Raw genomic sequence first — 19110 nt, forward strand, 5'->3', positions numbered from 1 at the left:
GCCCCGCTCGGGGCAGGCGATTGGCCGTCGCGTGGTCACGTGCTGTCGCGGCGGGTTGTTGCCGGAAGTTCCCGTTCCCGTTCCCGCTCCCGCTTCATGGTGGCCGCACCTCGCCCGCGCGACTGGGTGTCCCCTCGTCCTGTCCCGCCGCGGCCGTGACGGCCCCGCGCAGCCCCGGCCGCAGGGCGGCGGCTGGAGCTGGGACCGGGACCGGGGCATGGCCGAGCCCGGCCTCGCGGTGCGGAGGAAGAGCCGCCCCAGCTCGGAGCGCAAGAGGAGCCGCGCCCCGGTGCAGCCCAGCGCCGCCAGCTCACCGGTGGCTCCCAAGAGACCGAGCTCTGGTGGCGAGGGGCCACCGCCGGCGGAGCCCCCGGTAGGGGATGGCGGGGTCCTAGGGCTGGTATCGGGGCGGGGGAGCTCCATCTGGGAGCGTGGAATGTCCCAGACCAAGCCTGCGTGGCGTGTGTCGGGAAGGGCAATGCTTTGTACGAGAGGAGATGATCCCGTTTGGCTTTACCTTTAAACGAACTCATCTCCATCAACTCTCTGTGCAGGCATCCATCCTGCTTGTAGGTTTGGTTTCACTGAGTCAAGGTGTGTGTTCCTTTAGAACTCGACCTGGGTTTCCCCCACAGACAATATCAGAAAAGACAATTTTCTTTTAAGCTGGGGAAGACCTAGATTATTTGCATCTGATGTGCGTGCTGCACAAGTTATGCTGCCTCCTGTGGCGTTGCTTCAGCTTATTGATGCTCGCTGTTCTGGTTTTACAGTGCTGTAATGACAGTGAGGAAGACATGTTTGGTGACTATGACAGCTTCTGTGGAAATGATTCTTTGCTAGCTCAAGTGGATGACATCGAACACAAGTACCTACAGGATAAAAACATGGATGTGAAAGCAGCTAGAGAAATCACAGTTGGGAATCTTCAGTCAGGAATTCATCAGAAAAAACAAGACAACTTCTCTGCTTCAGAAAAGGCATCTGTCCTTAAAGCTGACAAAGAGGGTGCTTGCCAAGTGCGTGACAGAGATCGGGTGGATGGCAGTAGAGGACCAGCTGAATCTCTTTTAGACGACTTGCCATCATCACAACTTTTGTATTTTGAGAAAATGGATGAACTTTCTTCTGCTTTTAGGACATCGCCAGACTCAAAAGAGAGGAGTGAATGTGTGAATTCTTCCTCAGACAAAATCAGGAGCCCGTTGTCTTGTTGTGCTGATGCTGAACACAGGAACAGACCTATGGACTTTTCCTCAGGCTCCAAGTGTGTTTTATTGAAAACTGAGAGTCTTAAAGATCACCTAAAAAGTGCTATGACTGGAAATGCCAAAGCCCAGACTCTGCAGGTCTCTAAGACCAAGCAGCTTAAAGAAGCTGTTTTATCTGAAGAGATTTTTGTTGCTAGGAAAGCTATTGAATCTTCTTCTGTTGATATAGGCCCTTTTTATGGATTACCTAGCAAAGTTAAAGATTTATTCAGACAACTTCGAGGGATTGAAACACTTTATGGTAGTGTAACTAATGGTTTGTTGGAAAAAATTGCTAATAGAGTGGTTGTCTCTTTCACCCATTACCCTATAAAAATATTTAAGGTAATTTTTGATGTAAACCATGTTGGAAAATAGTTGTTTTGGTTTTGTAAATGGCTTTCTTGGTGTTTTAGGTGGGTGAAAAAGGTTTATATGACTTATAGAATATACTGTGGAAGGCTTCACCACTGAAGACTTCTAGAGGTTTATTGAGGAAAAATCCTCAAACACTGGGCTTAAAGTATTCCATGGGAAATGCAGTCATTTTGCTATTGGCTAACATACCCCTGGGATTGCTAATAGTTCCTTTTTGATTTTTCAGAGTGGCAGCATGATTGCTTAATGTTAGAATCTCTACAGCAAAGAAAGAACTTAATATACTCATTGCCAACCAGTGGTGGAAAAACACTGGTAGCTGAAATAATGATTCTCCAAGAACTACTCTGCAGGCAGAAGGATGTTCTGATGATCCTGCCATATGTTGCCATTGTCCAAGAAAAGGTCTGGATACAGTGTTTCTGATACTGCTTTGTTTGATACGTGTATTTTCTGATATGCTTCGTTACCTTGTTGCTTGGCTGGTTTTCAGGAAGCTCCATGATTTTTATGAATATGTGGTGGGAAGTGAGTGAAGTGAGTGACCCCTCCTAGATACTGTTCTGAGGGTCAGTAATTTTGTAATGGAACAGTCATAAATCATGAGGTGAGGATTCTGACTTGTAAAGAAAATTTTATATACATATATTTATATATAAAGTGAATTTTGAAATAATGGTGCTTTTTTGATGTTTTGTATAGTTCTGCTGCCCAAGAGCTGAGCTGTCCAACTTGCTAAAGAAATGGTCTTGGAATAAAAGCTATCATTTTTTGGTGTAAAGGGAAAGTTAGTTTTAGAGAACAGATGAAACACAACCTGATAATATGTGCAGACACTTCAGTTTTGCAGCTGGCATAGGTAGTCATAGCTGATATATTTTCACTAATTCAAGCCGTTGATTGTGGTGTGGGTTGATTATTTGTATGTTGAGTTCTTGAGTCAGCTCTGAAATCCAAAATGAGCATGTGTTTGTTCTCTGATTTTTTTTCTTTACAGATTAGGGGTTTATCGAGTTTTGGGATAGAACTGGGTTTCCTGGTTGAAGAATACGCAGGAAGCAAAGGAAGATTTCCACCAATCAAAAGGAGAGTAAAAAAATCTCTTTATATTGCTACCATAGAGAAAGGACATGCTCTGGTGAATTCCTTAATCGAAACAGACAGGATCAGTGACCTCGGTCTGGTTGTCGTAGATGAGGTATGACACAAGATTTACTCAGTTTGATCATATTTTTCTAATATAATTAGCAAACAGTAGTTCTTTGATTGCTTGGTTTTGCTTTGAGTGTTCATCATGAAATTACTACTACTTAACTAAATTTTTTCTGCATTGGCAGATAATTCTGTAATATTGAAAGTTATTTTTCTTTAACTGAAGCAGTTGTTGCTGTATCAGGATGATTTTATATCGAGAGATCTACAGTGTTAATGATTGGTGGTGAATTGTTTAATAACTACTTGTCAATTAGACATCTGTGTCTTAGCTCCTAAGTATGAAACCATGTGACTTTGTGTCTGGTATTAGCAACAACTGAATGGAACATTAAAAGAAAAAAAAGAAAATCATCAAGTAACATTTGGCTGTGAGAATTGTCCCTTATTCTGCTTTTTAGTGGTGTGGCTGAGTTGTGCTACTAAGGGTTGATTGTGGGGTTAAATAACATGTGTAGGGAGGCTGTTTAATTCTTGGAATGCCTCAGACTGACTGACCTTACTTTAGCACAGGAGCTTCTAAACAGAAGGCAGATGTAGCATTTAATTCTACTCTTTCTGGGAGCTGCCTACTGGAAATTTTTCTACTCTAAGTGTTGTTTAAAATGCATTTTGTTGAAAATTGCTTTTGACCGGTGAATACAAAAATCTCCGCACTGACTTTTTACTGTCAGCAGTTAACTGTTTGGGTCAAGTATGGTCTAGTTAATTGGAAGGTAGATCTTGTCTACGTTTGGTCTTGATTCTTAAATGTTGTTTCATTGAGATTGTACTTCTGGAAGGAAATTAGCAGTCAAAATTTACAAGCAGAAGTCCAACAAAGAATCCTGTAGTATTTGTTTAGGTCCACATAATTTGTTGGGGGTGTTTTAGGTTGGTTTTTTGGTTTTGTTTTGGTTTGTTTTTTTTTAGAAATACTCTTAGTAACATTCTTGCATTTTCTTTTTCTCTCCTGTGCACAGCTGCATATGCTTGGTGAGGGAAGTCGTGGAGCAATACTGGAAATTACTCTTGCGAAAATCCTTTACACCAGTAGTAAGTCATGGCTGCAGTTAATGTTATGAACATATTGTAGTGATGGCATCTCTAGAGAGGAGTCATACTTTTGCTTTCTGGATTTGTGGTGTTCTGGCTGCTTTTGAAAAACATGCCATGACTTCATGCGGTAATGATGTTCATTGACCCTCTAACGATGGGCTGGGTGTTCTTGAAACTTTTTTGATACTTCTCTGCAAAATCCTGAGTATTGTCAATTGTCTTCCATTTCTTTGTAGGACCCCTAACCATTCCAATTAAATGCTCTTTTTTTACATCTCAAGTAGTATTTCTTAGCCTAGATCCCCCTTTAATCCATCTACTTCGGCATTTACGAAAGACTAATGATGAAGAAGCAGGCCTATGAATTAATTACTGAGCAAAAGTGTTAAAAATTGGTCATGTGACAATAAATCCATCTCAACTTCTGTTCTACAGAAAACACACAAATCATTGGAATGAGTGCAACGTTAAATAATGTTGGAGACCTGCAGAAGTTCCTGCGAGCGGAATACTACACCAATAATTTTAGACCGGTCTGTACACAAGATACCATAGACTAATAAAGAAGATATTTGGCTTTAAAGTTACAGTAAATCTGTTTAGGATTGTATCACAGCTTTTTTTCCTTAATTTCACTGCATAGTGTAATATAATCTGTTCTATTGCTTGCAGTTGTTACCAATACAATAAATTTCACTAGGCATTTTTAAATGCACAAATGTAGTAACCTTAATATTGTCCTGTTAAGACATTTGTGTCATTTTAACTAAACCAATTCCTAAATTACAACTACTGTGATAAATCAGTTCTTTTGATATAAGTAGAATCTCTATTACTGGTGCTTGTATGCTGTCAGGACAGTGGTTTATTAATAGTTCATGGGATACTGTATTTATCATTCTTCATCATGATTCAGTGCCTTATCAAGGCAGATAATTAAAACAATTATCTAAAATATTCTTGATGGGGTAAAGTGTGTGCTTGTGTGTAAGTATGTATATGTCATGTGATGCTTAGAAAAAAGCTTTAGCTGTACATAAGCAATAGCTTGAGAGAAAACTTAGTAATTTAATTAAAGTTTCTGTTCATGGCTTCTATCTTGCTAGGTAGAATTAAAGGAATATGTGAAGATACGAGACACCATTTATGCAGTTGACAGCAAAACAGAAAATGGCTTTACGTTTTCACGTCTCCTTAATTTCAAGGTAAAAAACCAAAGTGCTTATAGTTTCTTTGAACTGTTTTTATGAAATGTATTATTATACATTGGTTATTTTTTAATAGACTTTTTACTAGAGAAATTGCTTAAACATTATAGTTCATTTGTAGTACCTGTGAGAAAGAAAATGGTGAGCTTTGGGAAAGAAAAAGGCCTTAAAATACTGAACACTTAACTTGATTTTCACTTCTTTTTCACTCTTTGAGGTAGAATATTCTTCAGTATTTTGACCTGTGAAGAGGAATGGGCTTGAGTATTCCACATACCCAATGCTTTATGTTTTGGGGTAGATTTTCTCAATGGTTCATCACTTAAGACAGTACTGAAAGAAGATACTTTTGGGAGGGGGTTCCAGCTTATTACTGTCTTGTAGGGATTTGTTTCAACCTTTACAAAGAAAAATGTGTCTTATGGTAGACTTCCAGTGTCACAGTATTTCTATGGTGTTGCTAAAAGAAAAGGAAGCATTAAGAGGAAAAAGCAAAGAATTTGATTTGTCCATCCTTGTATCCCTGAGTCCAAGCTAGATATGTTAATAAACTCTTTCAAGTAAGAATTGGGAGAAGAACTTATCGTTCAACTTCTTGCAGTTATGCCACATTAAATTAAATGGGTGTATTCTAGCAAAGGTTGAGAGCAAGTATTACTTAGTATTGCATACTTAGGTTATGACTTATTGACAAATATTTAAACTTAGAAATTCTGTCTTTATTATAGTATTCTAGTTATCTGGAGAAAGTGGATCCTGACCACATCATTGCACTGGTTACTGAAGTTATTCCTAATTATTCCTGCCTAATCTTTTGTCCCACCAAAAAGAATTGTGAAAATGTGGCTTCAATGGTGTGCAAGTACCTCAAGAAGTAAGTCATGGGGTTTTTTTTTAATTATGTATATTGAATAAAGGATTTATTGTCACTAGTTTCCAAGTGACTTTCCAAGTGACTGGTGATTAGAAGTAAATACTCTGACCATGGAATCATGTGAAGTTGCTAACTGCATAAAGTGACAGCAAACTGTGAAAGGCTTATTAAAAAAAAGTTTTTTTAAAAATTCTTGCTTTTAAACCAAATTAGTTGGAAAATGGTTATCAGAGGACAAATGCTAAAGAAAAAAGGAAAAGCATACTAAATTAATTTAACTTTGTGTCCCTTTGGCACTGGTTTCTGCAAGCTTAGAAAACAAACATTTTTCTCTATAGCCCTGTATTTGGTCATGTATGTTATTAGTCATTTCAGTATCTCTGTTCCACACCCACTTGGTGAATCTAAGTTGTAAAACGTAAACCAGACTTCATTAATAAAGAAAAGAAAGTAAGTCTTAGATTTAGTTTCGTTTAAATGTGATTTGATCAACTCATAATGGTCTAGCAAAGGTAAATTTTATGCAGAAAGAAATTATATTAAAATAAATAAGCCCGCTCCCTTGCTATCAAAATTGAAACAATTTTTAAATGTACCTATAATCTTCACTACTGGCCCTGTTTCCTTTCTTTGGTGTGTTTAATACCCACACACAATCAATAAATGTTTGATCCCTTTTGTGCCTGTGCTTATAAACAAGAAGAGAGTTCTATTGCAACTAAATCAGTCCTGTGTATTGCTGTTTTAAAATTACTGAAAATAGCTATTTCTCCAACCTAGATGTTAGAGGAATGGATAATGAAGAGAAATAGACAGTAAGCATGTTTCTTAATTTATTTTTTTTTTTAGTTAATGGTTGGTCAAAGTCTAAAGAAATACTTTTCCTCCTCCAAGAGAATTTAGAGCTCACAGGGAGAAAGAGAAACAAGATCTCGTCGAGAACCTAAAGAATATTGGAAATGGAAGTGTCTGTCCTGTTCTGAAGCAAACAATCCCTTTTGGTATTGCCTATCACCATAGTGGCCTTACAAATGATGAAAGAAAAAGCATAGAGGAAGCATATTCTTCAGGTGTCCTGTGTCTACTTGCTTGCACAGCTACTCTGGCTGCTGGAGTCAACTTGCCAGCTAGAAGGTTAATAACCAAAACATATTTCATTTTTTTAATAGATTTTTACTTTGTAAAAAAAATGCTTTAATAAGTTGAAAATATCAGTGCTATTTACAGTGTGTTTCTACTTTTACTGGCAATTTGGAAGTATAAGGGATTTTGTGCTCAACTTGGGACACAAGGCTGCAAAGTTTTTATGTAGGAAATGTGAGTCAGTAGCAAGTCCCTCAGAATGCATAGCTGAAGAGCACTTGCCTAAATGGAATAAGGAAATGTTAATTAATTGAAGAAAAATGGCAGTATTTTACTAATGTTATTCAGGAGTATAGTGGTTTCTTTAGAATTTGACCTAAGAACAGTGTTTAAATTGGAAAATAAATATTTTCTAAGGAGTTAGTTTGAACACAAAAAGTTAGTTTCAACACAAAAATGTGTTATCTTCTCATGTACAAGTGTTGATGGTATGATTGCTGTACTCTGTGTGACTAAAGACTATTTGCTAAGAGTCCACTTCTGTGTATTGGAATTCTGAGGGGAGAAACAAAATTCATATGGACAAGTGTTGTCTTTTTAGCATAACTGATGTATGGTCAATGTTCAGCATGTTTTTTCTGTAGGGTTTATTTTATATGTCATTGATTTTCATCTTGAACTCAGGCCTAAGTACATGTAAAAACTAGTTTCCAGGGTTCTGCAAAACATAATAAACATGGCTTACCATTTAGTAAACCTTAAGTTGTTAAATGCTTTGCATCTCATTTACATATCTATTCAAAGAGGTGCATTTGATTTTTATTGGTTACTAGGTAAGGAGCATATATAAAGAATGAATTTGTACCATTTTATTGCTGCTTGAGTAATTTGAGTATAAAGTATAACTTATTAAAGGCTTCTTTACAGGGTTATTCTCAGAGCTCCTTATGTTGCTAACGACTTCCTGAAGAAGAACCAGTATAAACAAATGATTGGCAGAGCTGGTCGAGCTGGTATTGATGATGCTGGAGAAAGTATTCTCATAGTGCAAGAAAAAGACAAACACTTGGTAATTTTTACAGAACTGTTGGTAATTTAAATTGCTGTGTTAAGTTGGTGGAATAAACAGGAGGAGCTGGGCTGCCTAGCAAATATTTAGCTTATATAATAATACCTTTAAACCACCTTTGTGTGATTTGTTTTCAGATCTGAACTGTAAAATTTAGATGTTTACACTTATATTGTTTATGAGCTGAATCGTGCATATCAGTGTTTTTAAAAGTATAAAATTAATGCATAAATATTTCCCCTGTACATTTCTTGCTCTTTTTAGGCTCGGGATTTAGTTATTAGTCCTTTGGAGAATTGTTACAGCAATCTTCTGCTGGAGTTGACCAAGGGAATGCAGAGCCTGTTGTTGTCTTTGGTTGGACTGAAGGTATCAGTTAACTCTTCTCTGTGAGTAGCTTAAGTGCTTGGAAATGGGAAGAAAATGTTACCTGTTGATTCTGTAGAAAAAAAGCAGACTTCTTAAACTTCAAAAGAGCTTCCAATCAGATAAGAAGGGCAAAGCTTTGACTAGTTTTTACTTAATAACTAAGTTAAATAAAATCATGTAATATGACAGTTTCCTTATGTGTAAAAGCAAAAATGGTATCTACCTTATTGTACAATACAGTATTGATATTTCTATTTCTGATACTTGATTCAAATAGAAACAATGGAAACAAATTAACATGATGTAGTAGCTCGAATAATAGACCAGGTGGAGAGCAGTCCCATCAGATCTGCCATAGGCTGCCTATCATGCTATTTGTTGTCGTGTGTTTCTATGGAAACACATCAACAGGATATCAAACTTCTTCTCTGTTTGGTAAATTTTTTCCTATATCTTATGAAATTATAACTTCCAATATGCTAATCACTTCCAATACTGTTGCAGATAGCAGTTACCTGTGAGGAGGTCAACAGTTTTATGTGTGGTACATTGCTGGGTGTTCAGCAGCAGCTGCTGTCTAAAGAGAAGAGCCTCTCAGAGGTAATTAAAGATGGACTAGAAAATCTAATAGAAAAAGGACTCCTAAAAGGAAGAATATCTGAGAAGGACCACAATTCCAAATGTACACTAACAATCACACCGTTGGGAAAAGCTACGTATAAAGGTGAGGCTTTTTTTATTCTTATTATAATATGTATTCCAACAAACCCTTCATTTCATCCTTATCTCAGTTTGATCCTTTTTCCCATCTTCAGTCTGAAACTGCAACGAAAAATAAGTTGTAGAAAGTTTTACTGAATGATGTGCTGAACTGAAAATGGGAATGAACAAGTAGCACATGACTGAATGGGATGGGAATGAAGTGTAATAATATTGATCCCAGTGGGAGCAAAACCAGAATTGTATCCCTAAAAAAAATTACTTAAAGATTTGATTTAGTGGTTATGATCAAAGTGCTCAGGACCTTGTTTTATAATTCATTGTTATGAACAGTCATTGTGAACAAAGGGATTTCTTGACTAGAGGGAAGCTTAAGATGGAAAAGGAGCATATGACATGTAAACCAATTGTAATATTGAAGAGAATATATCAGGAAGTTCTGTTTTCCTGGCATAGCATTAAGATTTTGGGGTATGGAACACAACTGAAGCAAGGTTAATCTGAAAGATTCCTTCAATCTACCACATTATTGCAGGATTTCTTTAAAGCCAAGGCATTTCACAAACACTCCAAAACCAAACAGAACAGACAGACATGGAAATAGGTGACTACCTTTCCTCAGTTTTGTTTCACTGCTCATGTTAGGTTAGAACAATTATTCAGGTTACAGGTTATTTCTCCTCAATTCAGATGGCATAACAAGGTTTTGTGGAAGATAAAGATAATATTGACTATGTTAAAATGTATTGCACTTGACTGCGTGCCTGTTTATAATTGCAATACACTGTGTACTTATTCTAGGATCTATAGACTTGGCATACTGCAATCTTCTGTACAGGGACTTGAAGAAAGGTTTGGAGGGGCTAATTCTTGAGAGCAATCTTCATCTCCTATATCTGGCAACTCCTTATGAAGTGACTTCTAGCTGTAGCCCAGATTGGATGATATACTTGAGACAGGTGAGAATTTGCTAGCAAACATGCATTGGGATGTAGAACAATCCTGCTAATTAAATTTGCCATGAGTTTATATGCATAGGAAATGTAGCTAGCAGGGTAGTAATGTAATGACAAGATGTGCTGTTTTATTTTCAGAGGCAGGGCAAAACTGCTTTCCTGTGCTGCATAAAAATCTAAGTTCTCTTTTGTACTTATAATATTTGACCCTGTTTGGGGAAAACAGTGGCATGAAACATATCTAAATCTTACCTCTAACCTTGGTGCTTGCCTTGCCATCACCAAAGTCTGGTTTATCTTAAACAAGACTTTCCTATAAACTAGTTATATGTAGCGACATCATTGTTGTGCTGCAAGAAAACCACTGTTAAATTAATCAAGAGCCATGTTTACCTTCTGATGAGCATTCATTTGTATGTGTAATTTAAGGAGCAAAATCCACTAGAGATTTAACCATTTTTTGATATGTCTAATGATGAGTCTAATACTAAACTCCAGCCATGACTGTAGCTATTACACTGTGGCCAATACTTTTCCTACAGATTATGCTTGTATTAGCCTTAGCAGCACTGCCCTCATTCTAGTCTTGCATGCTTTGTAAGATCCACCCATAATTCAACTATTCCACTTTCTGTAAAGTGTTGTGTACTGGGGGAGCGCTAAAATTTATTTATTTATTTTTTAATGAGGCATTCAGAGATGGGCATTTACAGATAATTCAGATAAGTGGGAAAAGAGACTGCAGATCTGACTGTCTAGTGACACTAGTCCAGTGACAAAGTACTCTGTAGAGACACTGAAAAACATTCTTTCACTGTAAATAATACACTTTTTTTCTATAACATTAAGAGAACTAAACATCTGAAAATTCTTTGTGAAATCTTATTTTAGTTCAACCAGCTAAGTGCAGCAGAGCAAAAAGTAGCAGATATTGTGGGAGTGCCTGAAAGCTTTATTACAAAAAAGGCTTCTGGTCAAGCCATCAGAAAGGTAGGCTGGAGATTTCTCATACCTAAGATGACTGTTTAGTAATTTTATTTGATTATTTACAAATTCTTGATTATTTACAAATTCTAGATTGTTTACAAATTCTAGATTATTTTTCTGCTAGTGTTCCCTATTACTGTTCTAATTATTAAAGTTCTTTTAACCTCATTGCATGGTTTTCTTAATGTTTAATGTCTTTGGGTATAATATAGAAATGTTTTAGGGCTGTGAAGAAGTAGAGAGATGAAAAGAATTTCCTTACAGTACTAACAGAAAATCTGCAGTTTGATATGAGCTCTGAATTTTAGCTTGTTTTATTCCTAGAATGTGGACAGTGCTGTGGTAAACAGGCTCTACCTGACGTTTGTCCTTTATACCCTGGTGAAAGAGACCAATATATGGAACGTTTCAGAGAAATTTAATATGTCCCGAGGATATGTGCAAAATCTCCTTAATTCTGCTGCCTCGTTCGCCTCCTGTCTTCTACACTTCTGTGAGGTAGTGTGTTAAATGAATGGAAATAAATCCTTTGTGGTTGGTTTTGCAAAATCTGGAGTTTTGTTCTCTTACTTTAGAACCGAACACGAGTGTTGTATTTCACCTTTCTCGTGCAAAACTGTCTTTTCACCTTTCCTGTTCAAAATTATTTTTCCTGTTGAGAAAAGCAGCCTTGTACAGTCATATTTCTGATACTAAAAGTGAGCTTTATGCACTGAGAATGTGAAAATACACAAACTGTATGGGGCAGTGATCAGTGTCAGTGTTGTTGGTGAAATATTTGGCAGTTTTACCTTTCTCTTGGAAATAAGGCCATGTGGTTGTGGAATGTCAGCTCAGGAAAAGAGTTGTCTTGTTCTCTTGGGTTTCTTTCCTCTATTGAAATAATGCATTGCTTGTCCTTCAGAACTGCCCCAACCTTGGGATGTTCAGCTGGAGTGCTGAATACAACTCTGCAACTGGCTGAAAGGATAATTAGAAATAACAGTACTTCCCCTGTCCAAAAATCAAATATACGCTTGTTGACGTAGCAGAGCTTGTATCAGTAGTGTCCCCCAAATACAGAATTTAAGATCTGATTTTTAGTGATCTCTGTCTCTGCAGGAATTGGAAGAATTCTGGGTTTATAAAGCCTTGCTGACAGAACTTACCAAGCAGCTGACATACTGTGTTAAGACAGAACTCATCCCTCTGATGGAGGTAGCAGGGGTTCTAGAGGTTAGTAAACGTGGCTTTATGAAATTTTTCAGTGTGGGACTTGTATGCGAAATGTTACTGTGCCTTTCAAGTATATCTGGAAGATCAGGCTAGTTTGTTATGGAGAATTCAGCAAAATGCAGATATTCCACAACAGTCTGGAGGTTGGGGGAAAAGTGGTCTGTTGAGGAAATGTGAGCTGGAGCCAATAATGTTTTTCTTCTGGCTGCTGCCACGGCAACAGTGAAACTGCTCTATTTGGACAATAATTTAGCTGTATACTTAGTTGGAAAAGAGAGTCCAGGTTTCTTTTGTGGTAAGAATTCTTCAGTTCATAAGAGTAAAGAGGAATGAGAATTTACATATTTAAATTAGAAGATCCTCACAGAAATATGTGAAGTCCTATTGGGAACGTAGGCTTTTGCAAATCACTTGCAGCACTACATGTACTTTAAATAAGAAATTTAACCAGTTTCTGAATCAAAGATTCCTATTAACGTATAAAATCTCTTAGGGCTTCAGTCCAAGGTTATACTCTCTGCAAAATGATTTAACTTGCCTGTCCAGCCTGTTATAGAATCAGTTTGTCAGGAAACCATTGAATTTAGTGGCAATAAGGTTTTATTCTCAAAAGCTAAACAATGAAGACTTGAAATCTAATCAGCTGTTGGGTTTTTTTATATATATCAAATTATTTGAAAAAGGTAAGTAGTAATTTTTTCATGACTTGCTCCATGAGACCATTTCTGTGTAAGGCCAAAAACTGCCTGGACAGCATGATTCTGATAAAGTTGTGATAAAGTTGAAGGAGACCCTTCAAAAAAATTCTTACTATAACCAAGGTACTTCTGCCCTGGAGTTAAAATTATACCAACAGCTGATATTTGTAGCAGGTAAACTGTCCTCCTGAACAGATGTAACTTGCTTAGATTTCTGTGGAGGAGATGATTGAATGAGAGAGTATTGTCATGAAAGAGAATTATTTACATATTTACTTGGGCAGTTTTCAAAGAGCAATCTAAACCCTTTTCATGAGATTTAAGTAATTAGTGAGGCAAGATTCTGTGTTATTTGTCATGCTGTGCATATAACAGCCAAATAGAGCACAGGAAATACTTTTTGGCAGTTAGTGGCTACTTCTGGTGAAATTAATGACATCTATTTCACATCAATGAACATGCATGGAGGAAGATTATATGTTGTAAACTATTGCCTGTTGGATGCTAAAAGACCCCAAATAAGTCTTTCTATTCCTTGTTGTCTTTAAAAGAGGTGAGGGGGAAAAAAACCCAAAAGGTAATTAACCAAATGTTTGTTCATCAAGTGGGCATTTATTTCATAACTCAGCCTTGGGTGTGATACATTACTCCGCTACTATTGTAGAAATTCAATTTAATTTTAACTTTGTAAAGTTCTAGCATTATTTGTTTTGCAAAAGAAATTTGTTTGCCCAGAGACCCTCTGTTAAGCAAATACTTCTTGGCTGCTTTACATAGGCAACAGGATCAGAGTCAAAAGAAGCAGATAATGCCCACCTTCTTACACTGTTGGTAATCAAATTCCAGAGAATTACTCCTGTGATGTGCATCTCTCCTGTATATGTGGATTCACAGCCATGACTTCGAACAAAATTGGAGAAATAAAAAAGATACTCTGATGCTAAAGGAAAAATTATTTATAAGCTTGAAACAGAAAGCTTAGCTTCTTCTGAAATTTTGTGAAAGCTCTCTCTGTAATCAGCCCTCCTTTCGCTTAGACACCTCCAAAGAATGTGAGACAGTTGTTGGTGCCAGTGACAGTGAATGCAGAAACCCTGATAACAAGAGAAGATGGCAGAGTCAGTATCATCTAGGCTCAGAAAATAAGGGGTTCCTAAGAGCTGGGTGAAATTGTTGGGGGAGGTAAATTTTAGTGGTAAAAAGCTGTGCTTTTGAGGAGTAAATTCTCGGTGAGTATTCATATTAGGGAACAGAGAATTGGGTTGATACGCAGAATGAAATATTTGAGGTTGGTGCAGAGATTGGCACTTAACAGTAATTCTTACTGCCTGTTCTAGTAATCTAACACAATTCTGTACTTTCAGGCAAGAGCAAAACAGCTTTATAATGCAGGGTACAAAACTTTAGCACACTTGGCTAATGCAAATCCAGAAACTCTGATAAAGATGATTGAGCACTTGTCACGACGTCAAGCCAAACAAATTGTTTCATCTGCAAAGGTAAGTTAGAAACAAAGTTATAAAAACCTGCTTCAGAACACCAGCATGTCAAAAGTGGATGTTTGAATGACATTAAAAGTGAAGGATTCAGTTTACTAATTAGTGGATATTTGAGATCCAAATACTGATCTGTAATAAGAACAACCTGTTACATACAGGATAGTGCCAAGTTGTGCTCCTTTTCAGAGGGGAAGCAAAAGGAAAAAATGTTTGACGGCTTGTTTGATGAAATACAGGAACTAAATGACTACATTGGTCTCCCTGCTGAGTTGTTTTAAGTGGAAATGCTTGATTCTGCCAGTATCTCAGGACTTACCTTACAGAAATTCTAGTGGTAGTTGTGGCAACAGAACAGTATTTTCAGGATTCTAGAAATGTAAACCAACAAGGCATGGGGTTAACCTCACCTATGTACTTGCTTTTGTCATGCCCTGTTATTCTTTCCTTCCTTTTCCATTTTGAATAGGCATCACAAGAAGGGCCTTCACTTAATATCTGCCTCTAAGGTACCCTTATTGCCTTTGGCACACATAAATAAACAAAGAGAAAGGTTCTGTTACAAACAGAACAAAAAATTGTCTAAACAAAAAATACGGGAAGTACTTTATTTTCTCTCCTCTATCTCCATTAATCATCTGCTGCTACAATGGTATTGGCTTCATGTTGGATTCTGCTGAAAGAACAGGATTTTGGTGAAGTAAGGGAATGTCTAGAATGAATGGATGGGGGGTTGGTGTAAAATTGAGACGGTCAATAACAAAGTCTTTCTTTGTATATTCTCATGGAGTAAACATACTAACTTTGAGGTTTATGCACTTAAAAGGTCACGTTTGTTTAATGTTGTTGTAGGCTTCTTGCTGCTTTTTTTTTTTTCTTATGCTGCTTTGTGAGCCAGAAGAGAGGGATATATGCAGATTCCTCATCCACATTAATGTCAAATCCAACAATCTAGCTTACTCTCATGCTCAGATATTAAGTTAAAGTTTTCTCTAACTGGGAAGTTAGAAGAGTGCTTGCATGGAGGCCTCTTCTTCCCCAGCTGCCAGCAACAAACAGCTCAGTTGCTGATACTGGGAGTCCTCTATATCTGGTGTAAAATGCTGTAGTAAGAAATTTCGTATAAAGCAAGAAATTGGCAACTTGTCAGGTACAACTTAAAAGTGTTTATTCCAATGTGGAACATAAATGTTTAAGGTTAAAAAGGATCCTTAATAGTTACAGACAAAACTGTTTAGTTCTGTAAATTTTATGTACTGTGGCAGAATTGAGAAAAACAGCTGTGTACTGTATGAATTTTTATGTGACTGCTTTTTATATGGGTGTACACTGATCAGTAAGACATGTTGGTAGTAGTACTTGTGCACAAGTTAGTCCTTTGAGGCAAAGATCCTGTGATCACTGTGGTCCTGTGAGCAGCAGCAGAAGTCTTTCACAGACCAGGTGCAATTTTGGAAGGAAATATTGGTGTTTTAACCTAACAATTACATCTAATGCTTGTATTTGTTTTCTAATTTTTTTTGTTTGTTTTTGTCGCTGTAGATGCTGCTGAGTGAAAAAGCTGAGGCTTTACAAGAAGAAGTTGAAGAACTCCTAAAGGTGCCTACAGATATCCCAGGGACCCACTGACCAACTGTCATGGAGAAAAATCATGTCCAAAATTTGGATATTTTAAATTTTTTTAACTTTCCTGTGTAAAGCTGCTGCCATGTAATAAATATTTAATGTCTTTTGTACACCACAATTCTGTGTGAGTTCTGAGTTCAGAATGTTTCTTGGAAAGTTGACTTCATTAGAATGATTGGATTATGAGTAGTAGGCTAGAGTCAGAAGATGTGATCTTAATTCTGGTTTCAAACATAGCCCTAGGAGTGCTTTGGGGATTGGACTAACTGCCTGGTGTGTACTTTTGCTGGGAGCTTAGGTTCATAGTTGACTTAAATAATATCTTTATTTTGGATATTCCCTTTAGGGCACATGGGCTTGAGTGAGCTACTCCAAAATTCCTACTTGCAGGATTCTTTGTTCTCTAGGTATAGCTAATAGAAGGAGACAAATAGAGCTGCAATTCTTAATAAAGAAGCTGTCCCAGAGTTGTGCAAGAAATTGTAAATGATGCCTAGTTTAAGCCTTCTTAAAAGATGCAAATATCAAATTCATATTCAGCCTTTGGCCATTCCCTGAAATAATTTTTTCAGGATGTACCTGTAGCTGTCTTCCAAGCAAAAAATTTACTTTTTTTTTTAATGGTTTTTTAATTACTTACCTAAATGTAAAGACAAAGTTTTGAAGAACTGACTTTTGAGAAGCCGTATCAAGTTCTGAGACTCCATGGGCATGTGTTAGGATTTCTAAAGATATCTGAACCAGATTTGTTCCAGCAAAAAGTTAGGGCTCGTGGAAGTAGTTTTGAGGATGCTTGAAACTTCCTCAGTTGTGATAAAGTAAACTTTGCAAAGCTGGTGTCTAGTACTGGACAATGGTAGAGCACTGCCCATTAAGACAAATTTGAAAGCTGGGATAGACGGGTGGGTTAAGTCATGGAATCATAGAATGGTTTGGGTTGGAAGGGATCTTAAAGATCATCTAGTTTCATCTCTGTTTTAGTCAGGGACACTTTTCAATAGACAAGGTTGCTCAGAGCCCCATCCAACCTGTCCTTGAACACTTTCAGGGATGGGGCATCCTCAACTTCTCTGGGAAACCTGTGCCAGTGCCTCACCACCCTCATAGAAAAAAATGTATTCCTAACATCCAATCTAAATACCTCCATTCCCTCTTGTCCTATCACTATCTGCCTGTGTAAAAAGTCTCTCTTCCTCTTTTTTTGTAAGTCCTGGAGCCTTCTGCAGGCTGAACAACCCCAGCTCTCTCACCCTGTTTTCATAGGAGAGGGGCTGCAGCCCTCTGATCATCTTCGTGACCTCCTCCAAACCTGCTCCAACAGGTCCATGTCTTTCTTGTGCTGAGGACCCCAGACCTGGATGTAGTATTCCAGGTAGGGTCTCACAAGGACATGAAAGTAGTTTTGAATTATGGTAGCCAGTATAGAGGCACACCTAAGCATGGCATTTCTCTGCAAAATCAGGTGTCTCTTCTCAGTAAAGCAAAACTAAGATAAACCTTATTTAAACTGTGTGTTTGTTACTCAACTTTGGTTAATTATGTTGCCATTCCGGAAATAAACCAGAATGGTTTTAAATCCAGTGGGGCCATTAAATGTTGAATGCTTGATTGAAAGGAGTTATGGTGAAAAACTGATGAAAATGCTAGTATTGTACTGCTCATAGGTAGCAATTGAATAAATTCTTTATTTAGCAAAAACATACCTCTACTTATGATAATTCATAGTGGCTTATGAAGTTTGCATAAGTGCAATATTTGAGTGCATTCAGTATTAAACCAGGTCAAGAGTTTAAAACCAGCACTTTTTAGAGGCAGCACGATTCATTTCCACTGGTTGATTGCCTCTAGAGGAGTCCTGTTACAAATCCTGAAAGCTGAGGCATAAATGGCTTTGGAAACAGAAAATGTTGACTCTAACAATAATTGGCCCTCAAGGGCAGAAACAGTATTTGCCATGACTTGAGGCTGTGTAAGTCTGTCTCTTAATGCCTTGCCCTTCTAATTGAGATATATTTTTCACCTAATGATAGATAGTTTTAAATTTGTGTTACATTCAAAAGACAGATGATGCTCACTCCAGCATAACTGTATGTACCTAAGTAGTTGATGTAGTACACATATAAGAAAATTTTAGTGATGCTCTTAAGGTCTAACCAGTTGCTCTAAAGTTTTATTGGTGGTTTCTCCAGAGTTTGGTACACTCTTGCATGGATTTTGGGGAGAAAAAAACCACAAAAACAAAACAAGGAGCAAGTTACTGTAAAATTATTCACTCTGAGTAGTGATTTATTGTAATAACTGATGTTGTGGAAATAATCCATTAATTGCTGCCTTAACCACAAGTAGTTAATGAGGCAGTAACCTCTGTCACAATTATATTTGTACTTGCATGCTTATCAGAGTGTACATTTTTATTTTTATACAGCGGAGGGGAACAGCAGGAAAAAAAATTCTTCCTGCTAGTTGCTAACTGTAACCTCACACTGTACATCACTAACAACCAGCACTGTTGCGAGTTCAGATTTTGACCTGATGGATGCTTGGAAAGGAAGTCAAGTATTCCCTAGAAATGTCGAGTCTCCTTTGAAAATGGCAGGAAAAGCTAGTTTGAAATAAGCGAGTGGTTTCAGATCTGCAGGAAGCTGGTCTGGAAATAAAAAGAGGCTGACATTTGTTGTCTCTGCTGTTCTGTTTACACAGCCTGTGCTCTGCCAGATGGATGAGTGCAACTCCCCCAAGGCTTTGTCTGTGACCTTTGAGAACATCAGAAGTGAAATGAATGAAGCTGCTCTAATTTGCACTGAAACTCTGATATATGTAGCTTGTCTTATTTTTCTGAAATCAAGCTTGTCAAGCAAGGCAGTATGTGCACTTCATACTGCTTACTCTTTCTACAATATGTATTAGTGTATGATCAAATGCCTTTCATAT

At 37.4% G+C, this 19110-nt stretch overlaps 1 protein-coding gene across 5 annotated transcripts; it reads left to right on the forward strand.

Annotated features, from left to right (window-relative positions):
• The first annotated feature begins 202 nt into the window (after positions 1-202).
• Positions 203-16294, forward strand: HELQ (helicase, POLQ like). Of its 5 annotated transcripts, XM_027652869.1 has the most exons (19): positions 203-373; positions 774-1512; positions 1855-2033; positions 2626-2826; positions 3803-3875; positions 4314-4411; positions 4985-5083; positions 5815-5960; positions 6855-7094; positions 7971-8112; positions 8377-8481; positions 8986-9205; positions 10003-10160; positions 11049-11147; positions 11469-11642; positions 12246-12359; positions 14422-14556; positions 15023-15062; positions 16096-16175. In XM_027652869.1, the coding sequence occupies exons 1-18, from the start codon at positions 218-220 to the stop codon at positions 15059-15061; spliced, it is 3117 nt and encodes a 1038-aa protein (XP_027508670.1). In that variant the 5' UTR covers positions 203-217; the 3' UTR covers position 15062; positions 16096-16175. The 5 variants fall into 5 exon arrangements, with proteins under 5 accessions (XP_027508670.1, XP_027508669.1, XP_027508672.1 ...); XM_027652868.1 differs by lacking the exon at positions 15023-15062 and having other exon boundaries at positions 16096-16294; XM_027652870.1 differs by lacking the exons at positions 203-373; positions 15023-15062 and adding an exon at positions 456-569 and having other exon boundaries at positions 16096-16294.
• The last annotated feature ends 2816 nt before the right edge of the window (positions 16295-19110 follow it).

This window comes from Corapipo altera, unplaced genomic scaffold, assembly GCF_003945725.1.
Source record: "Corapipo altera isolate COAL_440 unplaced genomic scaffold, ASM394572v1 69, whole genome shotgun sequence".
NCBI classification, from domain to species: Eukaryota; Metazoa; Chordata; class Aves; order Passeriformes; family Pipridae; genus Corapipo; species Corapipo altera.

What these genes read in the sequence shown, in the direction of transcription:
- HELQ (XM_027652868.1), top strand. Translation starts at nt 218, where the DNA reads ATGGCCGAGCCCGGCCTCGCGGTGCGGAGGAAGAGCCGCCCCAGCTCG. An exon ending in AGGGATTGAAACACTTTATG is followed by an intron (nt 1,513 to 1,854) that starts GTAGTGTAACTA and finishes TTGATTTTTCAG; the next exon opens with AGTGGCAGCATGATTGCTTA. An exon ending in AAGAAAAAGACAAACACTTG is followed by an intron (nt 8,113 to 8,376) that starts GTAATTTTTACA and finishes TGCTCTTTTTAG; the next exon opens with GCTCGGGATTTAGTTATTAG.